Below are 27918 nucleotides of genomic sequence, written 5' to 3' on the forward strand. Positions count from 1 at the left end.
ACTCTGGGAGAAATCCCAGGGGTAACACTCGGAGGAGTCTCCGGAGGTATTCCTAGAGGAATATCTGGAAAATATTTGAATTTATTTCTTGGTGTAATCTTTGAAGATTTTCTTGAAAGAAATCTTGGAATTCATGTAGAATTTCTTGAAAATATAGCTCGTTCCTTGACGATAATATCTGAAATATTTCATGGAGAAATTTTGGAAGAAATTCTCTGAACGATTTACTGCATTCTTTGGACGAGTTTTCAAAAAAGTCATTGAATCATTTTCTGTTGAAATATTCCTAAGCAAATTCATTGTGAACTTCCTGAAAGAGGTTCTGGAGTAATTCCTGAGAACATTCTTGGACAAATTCCTAAAAAAAATTGGGGAGGGATCCCTAGAAAAATTGCATGAACAAAGAATGCCATGGAGAATTCTCGGAGAAATCTCTGGACGAATCCTTGAAGAAATTTTAAGAAATTGTATTCACATATCTGTCCAGGTGAAGTCTTCGAATGAATTACTGAAATGCCTGAATTGTTTCTGTAGGGTTTTCTGAAGGAAACCTGTGAATGCAACCCTTTGAGAATTCTTTGAAGACATCTTTGGAAGAATTGCAGGAGGTTACTTTAGAAGAATATCTGGCATATTTCTTGGAGAAAACTTTCAAGGCAATCCTTGAAGAAAGTAGTGTGATCCCTGAAGAAGTTTTCAGGAAATATCTCTGAACCTGGGGAAATTTGACTAGAGAAATTAGTTTAGCAATTTCTGAAGGAGCAAGTAGAGGAATTTCTTAGGGAATCCTAGGACAAATTCCTTGAGGAATCCTTTGGAGAAATTCTATACAGCAATTGCAAAATAGAGAGATTGTAGATGGAATTTATTTTCTTAAGGGATACTGTTGAGGTATCTGGAGGATTTCTTGGAAAAGTTTCTGGAGGAGTCTCTGGAAAATATCAGAATTATGTCTATGTCTAGGTGAAATTTTTGGAAGAATTACTGAAATCCTTGGTGGAGTTTTCGAAACCATCTCTGGATTATTTCGTGACGAAAATTCCCTAGAGAACTTCCTTTTCCCAAAGAATTTTCTTGAGGAATACTGTGAAGGTATCTCTGGAAACATTTGCATGAGAATTTTCGGAGATATCCTGGATGACTCTTTGGTAGAACTACTCCACAAATTCTCTGGAGGAGTTCCGGGTGGGTTATATTTATTTCTTTTTTTCTTAGTGAATTATTAGAAGAAAACCTTAAAGGAATTACTGACATACCCGGAGAAGTTACCGAAAATATCTCTCATTTCCTGGGAAAATGATCTTACAAAATTCCTCAAGATATTTTTGAAGTAGATTTTTTGAGAAGTTCCTGAAAGAATCACTGAAAAACATCCAGGAGGAATGCTTCAAAGATCCTGTTTAGGAATCTCGGGACAAATCGAAGGAGTAAATCTTGGAAGAAGCTCTGGAGGTATCACTGGTGAAATTTTATAGGAATTCCAGGGGGAACTCTCGAAAGAATTCTTGAAGGAATTTGGGGAAAATATCTGAATTATGTGAAGGTGAAATCTATGAGAGAATCACTTGAATCCTTGGAGGAGTTTTCCAAAAAATCTTGAATCATTTAGCGGCGAAAAATTGCTTGAAAAATCGCTGAATCAGTTACTACACGAATTCCTAAAGGAATTCTGTAGAAGAATCCTTCGAAAAACTCCCTGATGGAATCCTAGAGGAGTCCCTTTGGGATTTCTTGGAAGAATCGCTGGCAAAATCTGTGGAAGAATTCGGGAATGAGTCTCAGGAGAAATCCTTGGAAATTTTTTTTGAAAATAATCTGGAATATGTCAAGATTAAGATTTATAAAAGAATCACTGAAATCCTTGGAGGAGTTTTCGATGCCCTGAAGGATTTTCTGGACTAGAAGAATTCCTGCAGAAATTGCAGAAGGAAACCCTGGAGGAATCCTTGGTAGAACCCTGGAGAAATCTCTATGAGAATTATCGGAAGAATTTCTGGTCGAATATGTGAACAAATTTCTGGAGAAGTTTCTGCATGTATTTTTGAAGGAATTTGTCGAAAATATCTTGATTTTTTCTTGGTGAAATCATTTAACAAATCTTTCAAGGAAACACTGGAGAGCCTAGAGAATTTTTCAAAAATATCATTGAACTACTTCCTGGGAATATGTCCCTAGAGATCTTTTAAAAATTCCTGAGGAAATTTCTGCAGAAATTCCTGAGGGAATCGATAGACAAGTTCCTTAAAAAATCTCAACAGGACTCTCATGAAGAATCCCTAGTGGAGTTCTTTGTAGTAGGAATTCTTAGAGAAATCCTTGGTTAAACTTTTGAGGAATTGAAGGTGGAGTACTCGGAGAGGTCTCTGAAATATATTTTTTTTTTTTTGGAAAATGTCTGCACTACGTCTAGTTGAAGAGACTATTGAAATCCTTGGAAGACTCGAAAAACAATCTCTGAATGATTTCGTGATGGAATTTTCAAATTCAAATTCCTTGAGAAATGACCATGAATAAAATCTTGAAGGAGTTAAAAGAAGGAGGCATATTCATTGGAGGAACAGCAGGAGGAATCCCTGGTGGAATCCTGGAGGAGTCCTTTTGAGAATAATCGTAACAATCTCTCGAGAAATCTGTTGAAAAATTCTTAGAGGAGCCTCTGGAGGTGTCATTGGAAGAATTTCTGAAAAATATCTGACATATTCCTTGATGATTTTTTTGAAGAATTCATTGAAAGAGTTACTGCATTCTCTGGATGAATTTTCGAAAAAAAAAAATATCTCTGAACTGCCTGCATAAAGTCTCTTGATAAATTCCCTGGCAAAACCTTGGAGAAATGCGTTTTTTTAATGGAGTTTATTTTTACTCTTCCCAGATATTGTTGATATTGTAAAAAAAATAAAACGTTTCGTCCAATGGATTTTCATCTAGAATATGCAAGATGTCCAGAAAAACGCATCGTTTTCGAAACATCGCAAACATCGAGAAAATCCTCTCTAGGTTGATAACAAACAGTAATCGCGGTATTCACTATCACAGATCGCTGCAAAAATGTTTTTGATTTGCTTGACCATCGGGCAGGAGAGCTGATGGTAAATTAATGACAAATTTATTTGAAATGGAATTTAGATCAAACTGCGGTGGAAGTGGATGAAATTTGTTCCATTTTTGGTAGTCTATTTTGATGAAACTGTTATACAATTCGACCAAAAAAAAATGGAGCACCGGTTAAAACGACCTGAGCCTGTTCCAAAAAATATACCAGAAAACAACTGGTATAAATCAAATTGTAACATCATTTGCAAAAATTTTGGACTAAACCGGTAAAGTTGCCCTTAGGGGGTGATCCCAAACTTTTGCACAGGTGTGTATGCAAAATGGTTATTTTGCAAAGAAAGCTTTCTGCTAATAGGCATTTTTACGAGACGTGTCAAATCAGCTGATCTCGAAACACTTTGAAAGTTCTTTTATGAAAATGGCATCCCCGTATACAGGCCTTTTCATGTGACAGGCCCGTGTATGCATTTGTTCGTTATTTGTTGAACGACCAGTGCATACACGGGCATGTCATTCCTATAGAAAAACAGTCAAAGTGCTTCGAAATCAGCTGATTCTACACGTTTCATGAAAATGCCTATGTACCGATCCTCTACCAATGTAAACAAATGCATAGATGGACCTGTCACATGAAAGGCCTGTTGAAGTGCTAAATAAACCACATAACATTACCAGTACACATACCATCTGATCCGATGAACCAACGTCAAACCAACTATTCTGTCCCTATGTTTCCCATTCATAGTCCCCTAAAACAACACAAAAACATTCAAACCCGCTCCTGAGGAGTGTATCGTCCCGTTTTCGATCTGAAACCGGTTTTCTGAAGTGAAATCCTATCTCGTCCACCCTATCCCTAACCCTAAGTTACATCGGGTCCCTATCTAGCTCTGGTGGTCCCAGCAGATCTGGCTTCTTGGCTACCAGCAGGTACACTTCCATGTGGTCCTTCCCCTTCACGTAAACCTTCCCCCGGGGCTCGAAATCGTACCGTTCGGACAGCGTCGGAACGCAGGCACTTCCCACCTGGATCCGTCCGGGGACACCGGTCGAATCCATTCGGGATGCCACATTGACCGCATCACCCCAGATGTCGTAGTAGAGTTTGCTGGTACCGATCACACCTGCCGTCACGTCCCCAAAGTTGTACCCCACCCGCATGATCAGGTTAAACTCCAGCAGGTCCCGGTTGAACGAGTCCACGACCTGCTGCATCGCGATTGCAAAATCCAGCAACGTGAACAGATGTTCGTTGTCTTCCCCGCGACTACTCGGATCCAACCCAGATGCCGCCATGAAGGTGCTTCCGATTGTCTTGATTTTCTCCACGCACCGAAACTCCGGTCTCGCCAACAGCTCGTCAAAGTCTCCTATCAGCTCATTAAGTACTCGCAGATACTCCTTCCCTCCCAGATACGACTCGTCGTACATCTCGTTGAAGTTCACGATACTGGCAAAAATGATCCCGATGTTCTTATGATTCTCGGAATACTTGGCCGTATTCTTCAGCTGCTCCGCCACATGCTTTGGAATGATATTGTGCAACAGCATGTCCGCCTGGTTCTTCATGCTCTGCACCCGTATCTTGTCCTGGTTCGCGACCGCACTCCCGTAGAAACTCAACCGATAGCTAATCTCAAACTCCCGATTCAGGAACCACACCAAGATCAACAGAAGGAACAGATCCACGTAGATCTCGATCCGGTAGTCGTTGAACCAATCGAACTGCGCTTGCTTCAATTCCGGGTTCACCCCAACCGTCCCGTTCACGACGGTGTCCAGCACCTCCACCGCCGCCGCTCCATTCCTCAACTCCAGCATGTGCCCGATGGCGATCCCAATGAAGGCCACCGACGTCAACAGCGCCAAACAGTTCCGCATCCAGCAGTTCAGCTGCGTGAAGTTGCAAAAGTGTATCACACAGATGAACATCAGGAAGCCGTAGTGGAACTCGAAGATCTTGAACTTGCTCACGTCCATCATGGCAAAGTTGGACAGGATCGAGATGACCGGCAGGGACATCAGAACTGCTCCGCAAATGTGCCACGGGTACCAGTTGGACACAATCCGCAATACGCTGTCGTAGCAGCTTTGGGTTACGATGGGTCGCGATCGGCGGGCGTACTTGTGAACCCTCCGGCACACCTGCTTAGTGCAGATGAACAGCGCAAACAGCTGCAAGGTGCTAAAGGCCATGAAGATGCAAACCCATATTTTGTACGACTCCAGATAGACCGACGGCGAAAGCAAAAACAACGAAGTGGACGTGGCGATGTAGATGAGGAACGACACTAGGATATCTATGTAGGTGTTGTACTTCGGAGTTGCGAGGGTTGGTGGGCCACCTTCCAGCTCAGATTCACTGCCGAAGCGATGCGCTTTGGAACGGAACTCGTGCTCCATTGGGCGAGATTTGAACCGAAGGGAAATGGGTAGGAGAGGAGGCTTTACCAGATAGCTCCGTTGACTTCGGGCATTATCCCGCACGCAACGGATCAGCTGGAGGTCAGATTGCTTTCGAAGTTGCTGCAGACAAGCTGCCAATGGGTCTGGGTGAGCTTCTTTGATGACGCAACGGAGATCGTTCACTTCGCCGTTGGCTTTGAGAGCCATGACCGGATCGGTGGAGGAAGCACCGACTGCCGCTACGACCGCCGAAAGACTAGATTGAGAACTGGTGAAATAACCGCTAACCCGATGAGCTGACAGAGCCGCACTTTGGTTCATCAGCATGATCTGCTGCTGTATACTCGAACGTCGGCTGTTCGATCGGATGCCGGAGTCCTTCCGAGAAGTGGCAGACGGACATAAGCTGGCTCCGTCGCAGAGTAGCCTACTACCGGGACAAACCGAACTATGCCTACTGTTCAACTCTACACTGTGCGAAGCGATCGTTGAGCTTCGAGGTCTCCCACTCGGAGCTTCCGCAATCAGTGACGCCTTCTCGCACTGGGATCGGTAGCTCCCGGTTCGGGCAAAGGGTGAGATATCGCTACGACTTTGGGAAATGTACGACCTTACGTCGATGATGTCGTCAAACACGGAATTCTGACTGAGGTTGGAATTGTTGTCGCCGCTGGCGCCGACACTCATAGATTTCGAGCCCTCGCGTTCTCGCGACCGACCACTCCCCTGGGCCGGGCCACCTGACACTTCCAACGTGTGGCAGCTCGGTCTCGGAGTGACAATCACTATCGGTAACTGCTGGTAGCCTCCTACACCACTACTGCTCTGCTCTACTACACATGGCACTTCTTCGCTTTTCCTACTACTATCACAGTTTTTGTTGCATTCCAGCTCTGAGGCCAGAGTTACCGCGGCGCTTACCTGACCGTTGCCGTTTGTGGTTGGCGCCGTCCCCGTCGAGTCCATCTTCCTCAGCAGTCGTCCCATCTTCCAACTCTTGAACTTGGAACCCTTTTCGTTGGCTACCGTGGCCACGGCAGATGTCATATCTTCGTCCGCATCGTCCGAGTCGATCCCGTTGGGCATCGACTTGGTGCTGACGATGATCTTGGGCTTTTCGACGTCCCGACTGGATGCCTGATGATGTTTACCTTTGAGAAATTTCGTCATCCTTGAGAGTGACGCTATACGAGGCCGTGGACTGGAGACCGGCGAGGGGTTCAGCGAGGATGACACGGGACCAGCTGGTGAAGCCGGTGGAACAACAGGATGAATCGACGATAAATTGGTAGCACTTTGCGACAGGCAACACGTTCCGGGTTCATGACCATCGCTAGGGCTGTGATTGTGAATGAACGAGTGTCGATGATGGTTTCCGTCCAGCGGAGAGGACGCCATCATGTTGCTGCTATCTCCCGGTAGGCCCAGACTCGATAGGCCATCGGTGATGGAACAGATGGGATCCGGTTTTTTGCCGAGGACGAAGTATGTTCGATGGCCTGTGGGATGGGATGGTTGGAAGTTGAGGTATTATGTATGGGCCATTGAAGAGAAACTTACCGTCGACTTCTTCGCCCTCTTCGATAACGTAGGAATCGCCCAGAAAACTGCAGGTTTCCTCCGAAACATGAACTTGATCCGGACGACCACTGGATTCCATCCTGAAAAAAATCGATTTATTAGAAACATTCTCCAGTTTCAATGGATGTTTTATAGAATGTACAAAAACGAGATTAGTTAACAGGGAAGAAGAATATCCTTTAGGGATTCGAGTAAAATTCACTTCAGGGATTCGAGTAAAAACTCCAACAGAGATCCGGCAAAAATCCCTTACAGTGATTCCAGTAGAAACTCCTTCTGGAAATCGAGTAGAATTTCCTTCGATGAATCGAAATGAATTCTCTATAAGGATTCGTTTGAAGTCCTATTGAGGGTTTCGACTAGAATCTCCTTCAAAGATTCAAATAGAACTCCGTTGAGATATTCGAGTAAAATCTCCTTCAATGATTCCTGTCCTTTAAGAATTAGAGTAAAAACCGTACTCCGTTAAAGGATTAGGATTGAATTCCCTACAGGAATTCAAGTAGAATCCTATTCAGGGATTCGAGCAGAATTCCCTGTAAGGAATCGAGCAGAATCTCCTACAGAGTTTGTTTTTTTAGTAGAATCCCTTGTTGAGATTCGAGCAGAATCCCTTGTAAATATTTGAGCAGTATTCTCTAGAATCACCAGAAGGATTCAAGCTAAATCGCCGAAGATATTCCCCAGAGGGATTCGAGATGAATCTCAGCAGAATTTCTGGAGGAATTCGAGCAGAATCACCGAAAGGATTCGAGCAAAATCACCGATCGGATTTGAGCAGAAACACCGGAGAGATTCGAGCAGAATCCTGGGGAAATTCAAGCAGAATTTATGGAAGAATTCGAGCTGAATCACCGAAGGTATTGGAGCAGAATCACCGGAAAGATTTGAGCAATCCCCGGAGGGATTAAAGCAGTTGTATCATGATACAAGCGGTTTTCGCGTTATTGAGAGGAACTTCCAGGAGAAATCCTTCTGGAAGAACTACTAAAAGACTTGCTGGAAGAACTCGCAGAAGAAGTTTCGGGATAAACTTTACAGCAACTCCCAGAAGAGTTCTCTAGATGAACAAAGAGAACTTTCTGGAGATCGCCTGGAAAAACTCCTAGTAAAACATCTGGAAGAAATCCGGAGATCTTCTGCAGGAAATTCTGGAGGAACTCCTACAAGACCTTCGGAGGAATTCGTACAGGAACTTCTGGAGGATCTTCTACAGGATTTTCCAGAGGAACCCTTACAGGAACTTCCGGAGGAACTCCAACAAAAACTTCCTAAGGAACTCGTACAGCAGCTTCCGCAGAATTTCCTACAGAATCTACAGGAAGAACTCCTATAGGAACTTCCGAAGGAACTTCCAAAGGAACTCCTACAGGAACTTCCGGAACACCTACAGGAATTTCCGGAGAAACTCCTAAAAAAATCCAAGGGAATTTGTACAGGAACTTCCGAAAGATCTCCTACAGGATGTTACGGAGAACATCTTTCCAGAGGAACTTCTACATGAAAAATCCGTATGAACTCCTACAAGAACTTCCGGAGGAACTCATACATAAACTTCCAAAAGAATTCGTGCAGGAACTTCCAAGGAATTTCCTATTGGAACTTCCAAAGGAACTCCTATAGGAACTTCCAAAGGAACTCCTACAGGAATTTCCAGAGGTACTCTTACAAAAACTTCCGAAAGAACACCTACAGGAACTTCTAGAGGAGCTGCTACAGAAACTTCCGAAGTAATTAGTACAAGAACTTCCGGAGGATCTCCTACTGGATCTTCCGGTTGAACTCCCACAGAAACTTTCGGAGGAACTACTGCAGGAACTTCTGGAGCTTATACAGGAATTTCCGGAGGAGCTCTTACATACTTGCTACAAAAACTTCCGAAGGAACTCAGGAAGACAGGAACTTCCGGATGATCTCCTAAAGGATTTTCTTAAAGAACTCCTACAGGAATTTCCAGAGGAACTCCTACAAGAATTTTCGGGGGAATTCTTAAATGAATTTCCAAAGCAACTCCTACAGAAACACCGTTGGAACTCCTACAGAAACATCCAGAGGAGCTGCTACAGAAACTTCTGAACGAATTTGTACAGGAACTTTCGGAGGAACTTCTACAGGATCTTCCGGAAGAACTCCTGCAGGATTTTCCGAAGAAACCCCTACAGGAACTTCCGGAGGAACTCTTATGGAATTCCCGAAAGAGCTCCTAAAGGAACTTCCGTAGGAACTCCTACAGAAACATAAGGTGGAACTCCTGAAGGGATTTCCAGAAGAATTCCTACAGGAACATCCGGAGAAGCTCCTACAGCAACTTCCGAGGAACTCTTATATGAACTTCCGGAGGATCCTCTACAGGATCTTCCAGAGGAACTCCTACTGCAACTTGCGGAGGAACTCCTACTGGAACTTCCGGAACTCCCACAGGAATTTCCGAAAGACCTCCAACAGGAATTTCCGAAGAAACTCCTACAGGAACTTCCGGAGGAACTCCTACTGGAATTTCCGGAAAAATCCAAAACGACCTGCTAGATAAACTTAAAAAAAAACCTAGAAGGACTTCCGAAAGAACTTCTAGAAGAACTCCTAGAGGACCTTCCAGATGAATTTCTAATGGAGCTTCAGGAGCAAATTTTAGAGGATCTTGCGAAAGAAATTCTAAAGGAACTTAGGGAAAACTCTTATAGAAACTTCCAGCAGAAATCGTTGAGAAACTTTCGGATGAACTTCTAGAGAACTTCCTGGAAAAGTTTCTAGAGGAATTCCTGGAGGAAGTTTCGGAATAAATCCTATAGCAACTTCCAGATGGTCTCTCTAGATGAGAGCTTAGTGGAACATCCAGAAGGTCGCCCGAGGATCTTCCGGAAAATATGAAATAGCTTCTAAAGGATCTCATAGGTGATTTTTCGGATGAACTGCTACAGGAACTATCGGAAGAACTCTTACAAGAACTGTCGGAAAATTTACTTAAGAAATTTCCGAAGTAAATTCTAAAGTAACTTATCTGAGGGATTCAAGGACAATCCCCAGAGAGTTTCAAGCATAATCGATTGGGGATCCCCAGAAGGATGCGAGCAGAATATTCAGAAGGATCTGAGCAGAATCTCCAAATTGATTCGAGCAGAACCTTCGGAGGGATTCGAGCAAAATCCCTGAATTGATTTAAGCAGAATCTCGGGAGGCAATTGAAAAAAAAAAAAAGAAAAAGACAATTTACACCGTCTTCAGCCAGAGGCTGCATTGACTGAACATAATTAACTTTGGGCAACGAACACACGGAACGACCAGTGTACCAGTGAGGATTTTTTCATTTTGACGAAAAGTTTTCCCCGACTGGGGCGGGAATCGAACCCACATTCCGTAGCACAATACGCCTAAGCGACTGACGCCGCTAACCGCACGGCTACGAAGCCCACAAATTGAGTAGAATACCTAGAGAGATTCGAGCAGACACCCCAGAGGGATTCGAGTAGAATCCCCAGAGAATAGATTCCTCAGAGGGATCCCCAAGATGGATTCCCGCAAAATCTCCTGAGGGATTCGAGCAGAATCTTCAGAGTGCTTCGAGCAGAATCCCCAGAGGGATTCAAGCAGAATTTTAAGAGAGATTTGAGTAGGATCTCCAAATTTATTCGAGCAAAACCTCCAGAGGGATTGAGCAAAATCCCCGAATTGTTTCGAGTAGAATCTCGGGAGGCAATCGAGCAGAATCCCGGAATGAATTGATCAGAATTCCCAGAGAGATTCGTGCAGAATTCCCAGAACCCCCCCCCCCCTAAAGGGATTCGAGCAGAATCCCCAGAGGGATTCGAGCAGAATCCCCAGAGGAATTAGAGAATCCCCAGAGGGTTTTTTTACCCGGAACAACCGGGACAGTCTGAACTTCTCTCAGAATTCCTTCAGAGATTCTTTAAGATATTCTTCCAAAAAATCCCAGTAATTTCTATAGTAAATCTCTTGGAAACTTCTCGAGGAATTCCACCAGAAACTATTTCGGAACTCGTAGTGAAACTTCTTGGTTAGCTTTCGAAAGAACCTCCTGGAAAACCTTGCGGTGCATTAGGACGAACTCCTAGCAGGACATCCAGAAAAAAAAAACTACTCGGAGATCTTCCGGATGAAATCCAAACGGATTTCAGGAGAAACTTTTGGTTGAACCCTAAATAAACTACCATAAGAATTTTAGGAGAACTTCTGGAGCATTTCCTACAGGCGCTTATGGAGCAACTTCTATAGAAGCTTACAAGGGATTTTTTGGAGGAACTCCTAGTGGAATTTTCGGAGTAAACTTTAATGGAACTTCTGAAAGCAGTCGTTGGGGAACTTCTGAAAGAACTCTTAGTGGAATTTCTGATGAAACTTTTAGTGGAACTCCCGGGGTAACTCCTGGGAAAACTTGTGGAAGAACTTCTAGAGGATCTCCCGACGGAATCTTAAAAAAAAACTTGGGGAGGACGTTTAGGACTTGCGGAAGAACTTCTAGAAGTGGAGAAACTTATGGACGAACTCCAGAAGTGAGGAAATTTCTGCTGGAAGAACTCCTAGCAGAACTTCCGAAAGAAATCCTAGAGAAGCTTCCTAAGGGAGTTCGGGAGAAACTTCTGATGGAACTCCTAGAGGATCTACCGTAAGAATTTTAAGATAACTTTTGAAGGAACTCCAAGCGGATCTTCCTGAGATAACTCCTAGCGAAACTTCAAGAGTATTTCATGAGGAAGAAACTTCTTTAGGACATCCTTTGTGAACTTCTGGAGGAGCTCTTGGGTAAATTATAGAATATTGCGTATTGAACGTTGCAAAATCTATTTCCAAAGGAACTTTTGAAGGTATTCCTAGAGGATCTTTTATAGGAATTCCTAGAGAATCTTCTGGAAAAACTACTAGAGGAGTTTCCGGAGAAATCTCTAGAGGAAATTTGAGACAAACTTCCAGGAGAAATTCTTGGGAATCTTTCGGAAGAGCTTTTAAAGGACTTGATGGAAGAACTCCCAGAAGATCTTCTTCTTTCTGGCGTTACGTCCCCGCTGGGACAGAGCCTGCTTCTCAGCTTAGTGTTCTTATGAGCACTTCCACAGTTATTAACTGAGAGCTTACAATGCCAATGACCATCTTTGCATGCGTATATCGTGTGGCAGGTACGAAGATACTTTATGCCCTGGGAAGTCGAGAAAATGTCCAACCCGAAAAGATCCTCGACCGGTGGGATTCGAACCCACGACCCTTAGCTTGGTCTTGCTGAATAGCTGCGCGTTTACCGCTACGGCTATCTGGGCCCCTGAAGATGTTTCGGGATAAAATTTACGATAATATTCAGGAGAGGCCTCTAGATTAAATCCAAGGAAAACTTTCGGGAGATCGCCTGAGGGAACTCCTAGTGAAACATCCGGAAGAAATCCAGAGACCTGTAGGAAGAACTCAAGGAGGAGCTTCTAGAGGAACTATAAGAGGAAATTTTGGGTGTTTTGCTATAGGAACGTCCATAAGAATTTCCTTAAGGAACTTATGAAGGAACTCCTACAGAAACATGCGGAGAAACTCCTACATGAACTTCCGGAGGAGTTTTTGAGAAGCTTCCTAAGGGATCTTAGGAAATACTTCTGGTCGAACTCCTAGAGGAACTACCATCAGTATTTTGGGTAAACACCTACAGGAACTTCTGGAGCAACTCCTACAGGAACTTACCTAGGAACTTTTAAAAGAACTCCTAGTGGAATTTTCGGAGGAAACCTTGGTAGAACTTCTGAAAGTAGTCTTTGGGGAACTTCTGAAGGAACTTTCAGCAGAATTTCTGGGGAAACTCGTAGTGGGACTTCCGGAGTAACTCCTGAGAAAACTTTTGAAGAGATTTCTAGAGGATCTTCCGAAGGAATCTTAAAAAGCTTGGGGAGGAACATTTAGGGGGGTGAGGAACTTCTACTGTAACTTAATAAGTAGAGAAACTTCTGGAGGAACTCCTAGTAGAACTTCAAATTTTTAAGAGAACTTCTGAAAGAACTCCAAGCGAATTTTCCTGGGATAACTAGCGAATCTTCTGGTGAACTTCTGAAGAAACTCCTGGGTGTATTGCGTGACTGACAACAATTTCCCGAAGGAACTTCTGAAGGTATTTCTAGAGGATCTTCCATAGGAATCCCTAGGGAAACTTCCGGAAGAACTTCTAGAGGACTTGTTGGAAGAACTCCCATAAGATGTTTCGGGATAAACTTTACAGTAAGTTTCAGAAGAGTTCTCTAGATGAACTTTTGGAAGATCGCCTGAAGAAACATCCGGAAGAATCCGGATATCTTCAGGAAGAACTTCTGAAGGTTTTTCTAGAGGAACTTCGGGTGATCTGATATATAAACGTCCAGAGGAACCTCTGTAATAATCATGAAGGAACTCCTACTGGATTTTTGGAAGAACTCCTACAAAAACTTCCGGAGGAACTTCCGAAGAAACTCCTACAGGAACTTCTGGAGAAACTCCTACAAGAACTTCCAGAAGAACTTCTGCAGGAACTTCCGAAGAAACTCCTACAGGAACTTCTGGAGAAACTCATACACGAACATCCGGAGGAACTCTAAAAAAAAACTCCGGATGAACTCCCACAGAAACTTCCGGAAGAATTCCTACAGGAACTTCCGAAGGAACTCCTACAGGAACTTCCGTAGGAACTCCTAGAGGATCTATCGGAGGAATTTCCGAAGAAACTCCTATATGAACAACGATAGTAACTCCTACAGAAACATTCGGAGGAACTCCTACACGAATTTCCGGGGGAACTGCTACAGAAACTTCCGGAAAAAAAATCAAGACGACCTCGTAGATGAACTTCAAAAAAAATCAAGAAGGACTTCCGAAAGAATTCCTAGAAGACCTTACAGACGAACTTCTAATGAAGCTTCAGGAGGAAATTTTAGATGATCTTACAGAAGAAATTCTAAAAGAACTTAGGGACGAACTCCTAGAGGAACATCTAGGAGAAATTATTGAGAAAATTCCGGAAGAACTTCTAGAGGATTTGCTGGAAGCACTCCTAGAGGAATTTTCGGAGGCAATTTAAGAATACATTCTACAGCAACTTCCAGATGAACTCTAAGGATGAAACCTTATAGGAAAATCCAGAAGGTCGCTCCGGGGAAAAGCTTTTACTAGAACATATGAAGTTTCTAGAGGAACTCCTAGGGAATTCTTCAGATAAACTGCTACAAGAACGTCCAGAGGAGCTCTTGCAATAGCTTGCGGAAGAAGTCCTACAGGAACTTTCGAAGCAACTCCTACAGACACAATCGGGAGAACTCATAAAGGAACTTCCGGCGGAGATTCTAAAGTAACTTTCAGAACAGATTATGTAGGAACTTCAAGACAAACTTTTAGTACAATGTTCAGACAAACTTCTACAGGAGCTTTTGGTGGAAGGTCCGAAACTATTATATCACCTATCAAACAATATCGCCATAATATCCAGTGTGAACATGCTTCGTGATACAGGGATACGAGCAGAATTTCCGGAGGGATTTGAGCAGACTCCCCAGAAGGATTCAAGCAGAATTCCCAGAAGGATTCGAGCACAATCCCCAGATGAATTTGAACAGAATCCCCAGAGGGATTCGAGCAGAATCCCCAGAGGGATTCGAGCAGAATCCCCAGAGGGATTCGAGCAGAATCCCCAGAAGGATTCGAGCAGAATTCCCGGAGGAATTCGAGCAGAATCACCAGAGAGATTGATGCAGAGTCCGCGGAGGGATTGGAGCACAATTCCAGGAGTGTAATCCAAGAATGGATTCTAATTGAAAAAGATTCCTATAAGAGATTCAAATGGAATCAGCGATGGGATTCGAGTAGAATCTCCGGTAAAGCGCAAGACAATTTTCTGGTGGGAAACAAGTAGAGGTTTTGAGAGAATTTAAGTAGATTTTTTAAAAATTTACCTCAATTTTCAACATAATTCCAATGAATAATTAAATTGTAGACATTAGTAGAACATTCCAACTCACCTGTTCGCCAGCGTCACGTCGTTGCTCCACACGTCGAACTTGACCCGTTTCGTTCCCACAATCCCGCACAGCACCGTCCCCGTGTGGACCCCCACTCGCATCTTCACTCCCTCCTGTCGTTGCGCGTCAAACGTCCGTATCGACAGAATCATCCCCAGTCCCATTTCCACACAACAGATCGCGTGATCCGGCCTCGGTTCCGGACACCCACTCACACAATAGTAACAGTCCCCCAGCGTTGAAATCTTCTCGCACCCGTTCATCAGACACAGATCGTCGAACCGCTCGAACAAGTCGTTCAATATCTCCACCAGCTGTTCGGCCGTCTTCGTCGAGGACATCTTCGTAAATCCGACGATGTCGGCAAACAGAATGCTCACATTGTCCATGCTGTTCATGTGGAACGGCCGGAACAGGCTCTTCAGGTCCGAAGGCGTTGCCCTCCGCGGTGGACACTGTTCAAAGCTCATCCCCTTCACTACACTCCCGCTTTCCTTCAGCAGCAAGTCGGCCACCTTCGGAGGCATCATCGAGTGGATCATCTTCTCCTTCAGCTGCTTCTCCATCTCGAGTTGCCTCCGCACCAACAGATTCTGCCCGACCTTCATGAAGGTCCCCCGCATCCGAACCACGGTCATGATCAGAATGTGCACCCCTAGCAGGTGGACGCACAGCTGGATCAACATCCGGATTATCACTATTTTGTACACGAACCCACTGGATTCCTTGTCGGAGTCCGACTGTGCGTAGAATCCCAGCTCCACATCGTCCACTTCCGGTTCCTGGACGTAGTGCGGCTGGTGGAAGAACGAAAGCACTTCGAAGCACACGGAGTAAGCTAAAGTGATGCTGCAGCATAGCCACAGCGGAAGTGGGATGATGGTGTAGATGAGCATCACTATTTCGATGCAGATGGAGAAGTGCCCTAGAGGGCTGAGGGCGTCCTCGGTGAACAGTAGAAGAAACAGCGAGAACATACACAGCAGGATGGCACAAGCGGACGAGATGAAGTTGGTGTAGGCCCGATAGATGTCGGTGTGGGTAAGCCACATGCCCACAAGGCCGAATATCAGAATTAGGCCGATCGATCCCGTCAGCAGGTGGTAATGGGTAGGCCCTCCGTCGAACAGGAAGTACAGCAACCAAACAAGGGAACAGAGCAGGATGTAGAAGAGGGCAAATCTGGAAAATACAAGAATTGGCGTTAAACGATTGAGTATACCATACAGTTATCTAAGGATCTCACCTGAATTTGAGTCTTATCTGGGGAAATACGCTGGCCTGGAACTGGCCCTCCAGGACCGGCGAATCGAACCGCGGGTCGAACCAGGAACGCGGGGCAGCCCGCTCGAACGCTACCGGAAGCATTACGCTGCAGCACGAGTGGCGTCGGCCGGTTTGCGTCAGGTAGCTCTGTATGTACGGCGCTAGCGAGATCTGGATGTCTTCGATGGAACCTTTGTGGCTGTCTGTGAGCACCGGGGGCATCGTCGTCATTGACGTCGATCGCCGGTGGTTGGATGTGGACTGAAATGGGGGAGATAGAGAATGGTAAAAAAATGGATTAGTTAGTTGTAATTTGTACAATTGATCGAAAGGTGAAAGCCGCATAAGAATTAACGTAAACACTCGTTTAATTGTACAAATAACATCACATTCGCAAAAAAAATGGTGAAGGAAATTGTTTGATCGACGCGTTTCCTCGCATATAACGCTATTTTCCTCTGAAATTTTTCCAGTAGATTCTTCTGAAATTCTTATAGGGATAACTTCTGGGTTTCCTCCAGGAGTTGCTTATGTTATTCTTTAAGAAGTGTATTCTATAATTCTACAAGGGTTTCTGAAATTCTTCTATGAGTTCCTTTTACAATACCTCCAGAAATTTCTTCTAGAATTCCTCCAGAAGTTTTTTTTGAGTTTCCTTTGGTATTCTTCTTAATAAAATCTTTTCGTACTTGAATTTGTTTTCGGAGGTTCGTTCTGGAATGCCTACGAGAGTTGCTCTTAAATTCATTTGGAAGCTGCTCCTGAAATTTATCAAGAAGGTGCTTCTGTCATTTCTCCAGAAGTTCCTCTTCAAGTTACTTCTGAATTAATCTAGGATTTTTTACCTCAAATTCAGAGAAGTTGACTCAGATATTACTAGTAAATTTCTGCAGGAGTTTCTTCTGTGATTCATTTTGAATATTTTTCTAAAATTCGTACGTTTTCCCAGGAATTATTTAGAAAATTCATCTAAAAATTATTTCCTGTTCTATTCTAAAAGTTCCTCCAAGGTAATTTGTAATGGAAATTTTCCAGGAAATTCGACTTGAATTCCTTCTGCGACTGCTTCAAAAATTGCTTCAATTATTTCTTCTAAAATTCTTCCAAGGATTTTTTATCTGGAATTCAACATTTTTTTTCTAAATTTCCTCTTGGAATCTCACCAGAATTTTCTTTTGTAATTCCCACAGAAGGTGCTCCTAGAATTTCTTTGGCGGTTGTCTCTGGAATTTCTTATATTGATACTTCTGGAATTCCTCAAAGAGTTATATCTGAAATTTAATCAAGAAATCCCCTGGCATTCTTACAAGAGTTACTACAGAAATTCTCCAAAGAGGTATTTCTGGATGTCCTTCATGAATACCTCTGGATTCTTTCACGAAATGCTTCTAGATAATTTAAAAAAGTTGCTTCTTTTAGAATTCCTCCTAGTAGTCGGAAATTGCTCGCTGAAAGAGTTTCTTCTGGAATTCCTTCGGAAATAAATCCTGGGATTGCTTCTGAAATCCTTCAGATGTTCCTAGTGGAATTTCTCCCAGAGTTGCTTCTGGAATTCTCCATGGAATCGCTTCTGGGATTTCTAAACGAGTTTCGTTGGGAAATTCTCACATAAATGTTATTGAAATTCCTTCAAAAGATGCTTGTAGAATTCCGGAAATGATAGTGAAATTGGTTCCAAGGTTCACCCTGGACTTCCCTAAGAGTTGTTTTAGAACTCCTCAAGGATGTGCTTCTACAATCACTTTAACCCTCTAATGCCCAAATTTTTATTTTCGATCTAAATATCATTTTTAGTTATCTAATATCGTTCTAAACACGTTTTGGTCAATGATTCATTCTCATTCGCAAATCTAGGAATTTGGGTTTTTGATTTTTATAAATTTTATTTTTTAACATCCCTGTTCTTTTTATTTTTTTCTTGAAGCTTCTTCTAGTTAGGGGAAGTGGTGGTAAAATGAACAGGGGTGGTAAAATGAACACCGTTCCTTTTACCGAGAAAAAAAAACAAATTTCGATGAATTTTTATCACGCACAGACGATTTAGAGCATAAATCTGAGTGTTAGAGTTGATACGGAGGTCAATTGAAGTGAAAATATCAACAAAAACTAAGATTTTAGAAAACCACGTTTGAAACACAGAACTGACGTAACTTCTAGCTCGGAAGACTTGAGGTTTTTCAGTGATGTGAATATCGTTATGATATGATGTCAAATCTGATACCTTTAGATTTCTTTTTCAATGGATTACAATCATTCATGGATGTATTTTCGGTGGGGCAATGAAAATTATCAGAAATATTTATTTTGCTCACGTTTTTTGCGTGGTGTTCATTTAACCACCAATCGCTGTTCATTTTACCCACATAGTGCAGGTAAAATGAACATTTGCATCGCTTTTTGATAGCGATGAAAATAGGTGAAAATTTAGCTATTTTAGTCTGAATCCATGTCGCTGCTATAGATTACTTCCCTATTTTTGATATTGAGCGATAGAACTACACAAATTCCTCGTTTTTCTATCAGAAACAAGATGATTTCCTTAAGATGTTCATTTTACCACCCCTTCCCCTACTTATTTTTGGCAATAATAAAAATTCAAGTTTTTTCAGTACTTTAAAAAATATTAAATTTTTATTTTATGTCTGGATATTTTTTTCCGTGTAGTTAACGGAAAAACAGGTTTGAAATTATTTTAATACCACCAAGCTCTTCTTCTGTGATAGGTTGATCGTATAGAAATATAGAAGTTACGATTTTTTATATTACGCGTTAAATTAACTCCAGGCATTTGTTGGTTATATAAGAATACTATTTTGCAAAACAATTTTCAAAAATACAAAACAGTTTCAAAAGTAATAAAAAACTTTTCATATACGCGTGTCAAGGCTTAAGTCAAAAATGAAATCATTTTGATTTCCGAGCTACGAAACAATACACAAAATTCCAAAGTGAGCCCCGTCTGAAGGCGGGGTTGCTTCTGTAATTCCTCATAGAGTTGCTTCCTACTTGATTTCTTCCAAAAGTTTCTCTTAGAATTTCTTTGATTAGTCCTCCTGGAATTCCTCCCGGAGCAGCTTCTGGGTATTGTTCATGACAGTCACTTCTTCCAAGAATATTGGAATGCATTGGAATTCCTCAGAAGGTATTGTCTATAAGTACCCAAACTATTGCTTTTGGGATTCCTACCAGATTTTCTCCTGAAATTCGGCCGAGTATTGCTTCATGAATTCTCATGGAGATGCTCTTGGAATTTCATTAATAATTGCTTCTGGTTTTCCTCAAGTTAATGCTTCTGGAACTCTTTTAGAGTTCCTATTGGAAATCCTCCGGGAGTTGCTTCTAAAAACTCTCAAGGAGTTGCTAGTAAAACATTTCAAGCGTTTCTACTGGAATTCTTCATAGACTAGTTCTAGAATTCCTTCACGAATTCCAAATGGAACTCCTCCGGGAGTTGCTTCTGGAATTCCTGAAGAAATTGCCTTTGGTGAAATCTCAAGAAGTTGCTTCTGGAGTTTTTCCAAGAGTTGCTACTGAAATTTTCACCAGAAGTGCTCTTGCTTTCCCTTCAAAAATTCGTCTTTCAATTTCTCCAGAAATTTCTTCTGGAGTATATTTTTCGCGAATTTGAAGTGCTGCCTTTTGACGAATTCCATCCCGAATGAGTCGAAAAAAAAAATCGTGCTCAATTGTCTTCGATTTGGAATAAATTTTGCACATGCTTTTGGTGTGGTAGAATAAGTGTTTTCCATAGTAAAATTGATCATTTTGACTCAAGAATAACTTTTGAAAATGGCCTATACATTTTTGCATGCAACTTATTTGGAAAATTCTAACTCCAAAACTGTTGATTTAAGAAAATGTTCTATGAAGAAATTTTAGTGAACCGTTTGGACAAGGTATAAATAAAAAATACACACTGATTTTTTTTAAATATTTTTTTCATACAAAAATCTAAAATAAAACTTACATTTTAAATTACACAAAAAACACATTTTTGATACTTTTTAAAATTTTACCTTGATAGTAAACAAATGCTTGGGACAAAGTTTCATTATGAAGAAATTTATGATAAAAAAGTTTTTCTAAGAACAACTTTTGGCCGATTTTCAAAATTGTGAATTTTTGTAAAAATAAATACGTTCTGATGATACAATGAGGATCTTGAAATGATTCTAAACCATAACGATTAAATAAATAATTGCTCTAGAAGTATCCATTTTTGAAATATCGAGTTTAATTCAAAAAATATTATTTAAATATTAAAATAGGACATTTTCATTAGTTATCCGCGATTCTCTATCAAGGAAAATAAGTAAGTGGATAGAAATATGGTCTTTACTCTCAAAATTGATGAGAATATTATTATTTGACATATTTGACATATATTCAAAGCTTAAATGGCGTAACAAAGAGCTGCAAAAAAACACATATGTGTTCTTTATCTCGATGTCTCTTATACACGATGATCCGATTAAAATCGAGTTAGAGATAGTTGACTGTTTCTACCTTTGAACCAGTTTTTGATTTCATCCACGCTTTTTTTTTAAAGAAATTCACATTTTACTTGAGCTAGTTCTGGCTCGAATTAAATTGAAATTTTTCACGTAATGAGTTTATTTTTAAGCTTGCGCCTACGCAAAAAGTTTAATTAGCCTTGATACCAAAAAAATCGGAGTTATATTTTATAACCACCATAGCAAAAACGATAAAACTTAGGGTGGTCTGAATTAGAACATGGTTGGTCCAATCAGGGCCTTCTGGAGAATGTTGTTCAATCATGTGTAGTCATGTCCTGGTAGGAGATATCAAAAAACTCTCTGAGAGAAAAGTGTGCGCGCTGAATCAAGCTTTCACGTAAGCATACAAATTTTCATGCCATTCTACGTGCTGTAAAGACATGGTCAAAAAACTGTTACTAGGTCCGAATTGGACTATGTTCCCCTATGCTTAAATTTTGGGCATTTTTCAATGTAATGTTAAAATTTCGGGACATTTTTCAATTTTATGTTTCACTCGTTAAGAAGTTTGAATAAATGGATCGCTCAATGCTGAAATGCTGAGCAAAAAATAGTCCATATTTTCCAATGTAGATTAATTTTGTATGGCTTTTTGGCTTCAATAGTTGATTGTAATTTCACATTCATTTTACACAAAATTAAACCAAAATAACATTAAAAACTACATAAAGTTTTGTAGTTCTTTTAAAAAACCAGTACAAGCAGAATCAACATGAGTGAATTTGATTCCCTCCTTGTAGTTTCATTTTTAATATTTGTGTATAATTTTAATTCTATTGGGTAAAAACTTTATCTTGGCAAAATATACCGAAGTTGGGGGTCATGTGGTTGGGTGATAAAACGTCGAATGTCGAAACGTCGAAAGGACAAAACGTCGAAAGGAGAGAATTGGGAAGTAACAAAAAATTTATCTCTCGAAAGAACTCGTCTATTTCGACGATTTGGGATTCGACGTTTCGACAGTCGACTTTTTGTCTTTGACATTTTGTCCCTAAGCCGTGCCGTGATCCACCACCCATCATCCCCTTAGTCCGATGCCAGTTTAGGGATTCCCGGGGGTTATGTCGGTGCAAAACGCACTTTGTCAATTTCTTTGAAATAAACAACTTTTGAGTGAAAAACACTATGCAGATTGACAAAACGTTGCAAATGATTAACCCCCTGAAAATTTGATACATTTAACAGGGAGACAGAACACTGAATTCAAAAAGCACTATTCTAATGTAACTTTTCCGATCATTTTACTTGTTATCAGGAAAGTGATGAATTGAGATTTTTTTACAGCCTTTAACCATAAAACAGCTGATTAGAGACTATGTTTGGAATGGAAATGTTGAATTGTTACTTGCTTTATGGAAGCCGAGGAGTCCTCTGCACTTTCACAAGAAAACACTGGGAGTTTGGATATCGGGAAGTATTCGTTTTGGTAAACGATAAAGATATAACTTGATGTTAATACTTGAGTATTAATTAATACTTCTGCATATTTTTTTTTCTTTTTTTTTAAGGCACTTTGTGCTTGTGGCCACTACTGTGCCGGAATCAGTTGATCTGTAGCTTCTTCTTTACCAATACAGATCTATTTTCAACTTATCTATGTTTACATCTTACTTTCACTCTCTCCTACTCTTTTTTACTCTCACACCGAGCAGGTCTATACTGAGGTATGGAGTCCCGGCTTGGGCTGCAGCGTTGGGAACCAAACGTAGCCGAGATAAGCTGGCAGGTACGTTCCAGCTCATGGCTATACGAGTTGCGAGTGCCTACCGCACTATATCATCGGAGGCGGTGTGCGTTATCGCCGGAATGATCCCCATCTGCATCACTCTGGCTGAGGACATCGCATGTTACCAGCAAAGGGACACCAGGAATGTGAGGAATACTATTAGGTTGGACACAATGGCCAGGTGGCAGCAGGAGTGGGATAACTCGGAGAAAGGAAGGTGGACCCACAGGCTCATTCCTAACGTGTCGGTGTGGACGACCAGAAAACATGGAGAAGTTAACTTCTTCTTGACCCAGTTTCTGTCAGGCCATGGATGCTTCCGGAAATATCTGCACAGATTCGGACACGCAGAATCTCCACATTGTCCGGCCTGTCCAAATATCGAGGAGACACCGGAGCACGTTATATTCGACTACCCTCGATTCAGGGATATACGAAGCGAGATGATGCCAGAAACCGCAAACGTTCTAAATCCGGACAACATCGTGCAGAACATGTGCCAGCATGAAAGCACCTGGAATGCGGTGAACAGGGGAATAACGGCGATATTGTCGTTGCTGCAAAGGAAATGGCGTGAATACCAGAGAGCTCCAGGTCACGATCGGAGTAGGCTAGATCCTCCGTCGGGGACTAGACCGAGTAGAGCGGGCGTAGCGTAGTATCGGTTAATAGTCGTCGGGGCGCCTGCAAACCGGAAGCCATCATCCAACCGGAATTGCAGAACCGACCTCGGCATCTGCCCGGCCAGCTTCGGAGTAGGCTAAGTCACCGCCGAGGACTAGTTGAGTAGATCGCGTTGTTGCGCCGGAAAATGATCGTCGGGCGCCTGTGAACCGGAAGCTTCCCTCCACCGGAATCGTAGGACCGACCTCGGCATCTGCCCGGATAGCATCGGTTCGGGAGATCTTCCGCGCCGGGGAAATCTTCGTCGGAGTAGGATAGATCCACCGCCGGGGACTACTCTGAGTAGTGCGTAGCGTATCACCGGCTTGAGTCGTCGGAGCGCCAGTGAACCGGAAGCCATCCTCCAACCGAAATCGCTGGACCGACTTCGGCACTCCACCGGCCAGTATCGAATCATGAAGAAGCGCGTAGCCGGAGTAGGCTAGCTCCACCGTCGGGGACTAAGCCGAGTAGCATCGATCGTCACAAACCAGTTTTGGGTCGTCTGGGCGCCAGTGAACCGGAAGTCATCCTCCAACCGGAATTGCTGGACCGACCTCGGCATCCAACTGGTCAACAAGGAGAGCTCAAACAGCAGCAGCGGAGAACGAGTCGTCGTAGAGCAACGAGCGTCCAGTAGAAGATCAACAGAGCTCTGACGCGAGGCCAGCCCAAGGGAAGTATGCGTCGTCGCACAGAAAGCTGTCCCGGCGAGATGTTCAACCGCCAATTGGGCAAAACGCTCCAGCAGCGAACTAGCAGAACAGTTAGAGGCTGAGATTGAAGAAGTGCATGAGCACAGCCCTCCCCCGATGAAGTTGCCTGATGTAGTTCTGGGGGGGATCGAGGCACAGGAGCAGTAGGGAAAGTTTTTTAGTGGTTAAGCATGCCTAACGTGAGTCCCACACCGTGCCAACACACAACAGGCCTGGCTTTTGAAGCTTTTTTGTACCTTATTATAAATAAAAAAAAAAAAAAAAAAACACCGAGCAGGTAGGAGAGAGCCTGCTGTTAGTGAGGCTAGCTGCCTGCGAAAAGGGTCAGTTTGTCTCAGTCACCATCTGATACTGACGGAGGATGGATGTGCTTCCCAAAGCGTGAGGCGTCTTCTGGTGGCTGGACGGGTTTTTTTTGTGGGCTGGGAATCGAACCCATGACCTTCCGCTTATGAAGCGAAAGCGTAACCTCAAGGCTACAGACCCCCCTGATACTCCTGCATATGTTGTACTTGGGTTGTCTATGTCTGTTCGTTTGTTGACTGTGTTGTCGGTGTTGGTAATGTGGCACATTTCAAGGAATGGTAGTGTGGATTGTTTGTGGTTGTGATCTATAATTTTAGTTTGTTCTAGATTGAACCTGTGATTGTGTTCAATTAATGCTGTTGTCGTTTCTTTAAGTGTGGCTTTTGCTGCTCTAGTATTAGTGTTATTTTCGTCCATCAGTTTGTTCAATTTGTTTACATTTGATTTATGGCCAGCTAATCTTCGGCGTAAATTATTCCTAGTCATGCCTATATAGCAGCTATTGCAGTCATTACAGGGAACTTTATAGATTACATTATTAATTTCGTCTTTTTTTACAGGATCTTTCACTTTGGTGTGCAGTTTGTGGATTTTTTGATGTTGTCTGGTAGTTATATAAATGTTTGGATAGTCTTTAGAGAGGATTTTCGTGATTCGTTAGGATAATGCTGGTTTGTATGGAATTGATCTGTAGGTCTTTTCTTGTGTCGTTTCAGGCTGGTCTTGTTGAGAGATGGTCTGCTGGTCAACGGTGTCATAATTAGATCTATTGGTCATTTGATGATTGATCGTGGGTGGTCCTATTTGATTGATGCGATGGTCGGAATCGATGTCGTCAGTTGAATTGTGGCTTCTCTAGATCAATTGTGTGTTGGGTATGGGATTAGCGGATGGCGAGATGGCTGGCTGGGTTGGTAGATGAATTGGTGGTTGTTGTTGAGTGGACGATGTGATGGCTAGATGTGGTGGGGGTTGGGTGGGTGATAGCTGGCACAATGTTCGACTGGGTGGAGGGTACTTTGGTTTGTTGATTGATATCACATTAAAAACTTTGATGGAGGACTACTTAACTTGAGGATTTCTTAACATGTAGTTGAACATGTTATTAAGAAAATCATATGCGTCAAAAAGTAGCTTATCAATAAATTATGGTTAAGGTGAAGACAAATCGAAGCCATACCTAATATTTTCAAGAGCATATTTCTAGCTGCCAATCGATTAAGTTTTCAGGTTAAACGGATTTTCGGTTCTCCAGATTTGTGCTCTTGAAAATTTAATGTTTAGCTTCGATTCATCTTCACCTTAACATTTTACAACAGAATGTAAAAATCACATGTGCAAAACACTACAATTAAAAAAAAATAAAAAAACAAATCTTTTCTGTCATTTACAGATTTAACTATAAGTATCCAAAAAAGACGTGTTAAAATTTTTGGTTCTACATTCTTGCAATCATAAAAATATCATGAAAATGTAAGGTAAACAAGTAATTGGTTTCTTATTTTTAGCCTATGAATGGTACCACTACCATTCCTTGAAATGTGCCACATTACCAACACCAACAACACATTCAACAAACGAACAAACATAGATAACCTAAGTACAACATATGCAGGAGTACTTTCATAGCATAAAGAACACTAATAGAAAAAACGAAACAACCAGAGAAGATAATTTATACGAGAGTTAGATTATTCCGATAGGGGACTTCATCAAGCAAATCGAGAGGGATTCGCGATAAAGGCCTATCTGACAAATCAATAACAATGAGAAAATAATCAATGAAATTTTCATGTGCAATTTTTAATCCCAATTGGAGAAAATATACTCAAACTTTAACCTTATCACTTTAATACACATTTCATAAACCTAGTTTCAAAACCCTCATCAATACCACACACATCTCCTACAATTTCCCTAGCTATTTCGTAATAAAAAAAATTATAAGGTTTCGCTTTAAACGCACTCAAGAATGCCAGTATCGCCCAATGTTATGAGCCTGTAATCGATATTATTTTCAGTAGCGCCTATTACTTTTGCGCCGTGTTTACATTCTGGTTTCAATTAAGCCCGCCATGTACGCCTTGTTTATTTTTTGTTTGCAGTGTCGCCGATTACTCTCGCCGTGTTTTGATTTCGATTTCAGATGCGCCCATCACTTTGATAAACAAAAACACAGGCGTAATCAATACAGTGTGTGGTTTTGCATGAGGTGAAGTTTCGTCTTCTACAAATTTGCGTTTTTTGAATAGTTAAATTATCGATAGGGGAAAAGTTCAAGTGCAGTGAATAGACAATCAAGCTACAATTTCAACGCTAAAGTTTCTTAAATTGTGTACATTTTGTCAGTTTCGCCTAATTCACGAATCTTTCTAGAAATGAAACGAGCCACATGAGGAGGGTTGCGCAAAAAGGAAAAATTTCGCCATTTGCCAAACAAGAAATACGTTAATTGAAAGTGGTTCCGAAGGGTGTAAGACCTTTTTCGAAAATTTATTTGTACTATTTTATAATTTTTGGACAAGTAATAACGAACAATATCCATCTCACAGCATGTACCAACGACGATTTAAAAATAGGACAGTTAAAGTTAGAACGAACACTAGACAAAAAACGACAAATTAATGTAAGTCAAATCACACAAATTTGTAAAACACTAGTAACAATCGAACAAATTACAGCTCTCCCGAGGAAGACACAATCCCCGTGTCGAAACGTTGGGTTGAAATAAAACTCGTTTTAATCATTCCAAGACTGCTTAGTAGAGTGATGCAAATTTTGAAATTTTAGCTCCCCTATGCTTAAACGATTTTAATTATGGTAAATTGAATTCTCCTAAAGTTTGAAGTGATTCGGAAGAAATTTGACTGTGCACACGCCATTTGAAGTTTATATGGAGATTACTATGGAAAACGCCAATTTTTTGTGTTCAGCCCTCTATCTCTTCGTAATAATATTTTATGGAAAAGTGAACACACTCATCTCATGTGAAAACTTCCCACCTACAATTTTGCCGAAGACCACTTTATGATTGGACATCAGGATAAATTGTTATTTATCATCATAAAGTTGGTTTGCATGTAGCATGCTTCACCAACTGTTCGGCAGGCAACATTGGTGCTCCTGGCGGGAAGAATAGATCAAAGTAATCCAGGCTACTATGTTCTACAGCAAAAAAACAGTGTTGCTCTGAAAGTAATTGAATGATCATCTCAGCATGATTTAGACTTTGTTATCAATAATAACAAATTATCCTTACGTCCCATCGAAATGTGGTCTTCGGCAAAGTTGTAGCTGGGAAGGTTTCACATGAAATTAGTGTGTTCACTTTTCCATAAAATATTATGATAAAGAGATAGGGGGCTGAACACAAAAGATTGGCGTTTTCCATAGTAATCTCCATATAAACTTCAAATGCCGTGTGCACAATCAAATTTCTTCTAAATCACTACAAATTTTTGAAGGATCATTTTCATCATAATAGACATCGTTTAAGTATAGGGGAGCAAAAACTTCAAAATTTGCATCAGTCTACTGCTTAGCCGTAAATTCCACAATTTTTATTTTATTTCGCCTGTACAACGCGAACTGGACACAGTAGATCCGGATTCCGTCGCTAGTCCACAACAAAGTATGCAGCAGATTCAACGGATCAAATACTACTGATCCGTTCCATTGCCAAAAGTAGTGACAAACGCAATCTGCATCCCGAA

The 27918-nt window shown here is 41.7% G+C and overlaps 1 protein-coding gene across 2 annotated transcripts in view; it reads right to left on the reverse strand.

Annotated features, from left to right (window-relative positions):
• Positions 1-3600: 3600 nt before the first annotated feature.
• The window catches only part of LOC23687681 (adenylate cyclase type 9), a 125449-nt gene continuing 101131 nt past the window's right edge, over positions 3601-27918 (reverse strand). For both annotated transcript variants that reach the window (XM_021857576.1, XM_021857579.1), the window contains 4 exons: positions 16258-16538; positions 15012-16193; positions 7021-7121; positions 3601-6959 (listed from right to left, as the gene is read on the reverse strand). In XM_021857576.1, the coding sequence (XP_021713268.1) occupies positions 3922-6959; positions 7021-7121; positions 15012-16193; positions 16258-16538 (4602 nt within the window). In that variant the 3' untranslated portion in view covers positions 3601-3921. The remainder of the gene's footprint in view (positions 6960-7020; positions 7122-15011; positions 16194-16257; positions 16539-27918) is intronic.

This window comes from Aedes aegypti, chromosome 1 (assembly GCF_002204515.2).
Source record: "Aedes aegypti strain LVP_AGWG chromosome 1, AaegL5.0 Primary Assembly, whole genome shotgun sequence".
Classification (NCBI taxonomy): Eukaryota; Metazoa; Arthropoda; class Insecta; order Diptera; family Culicidae; genus Aedes; species Aedes aegypti.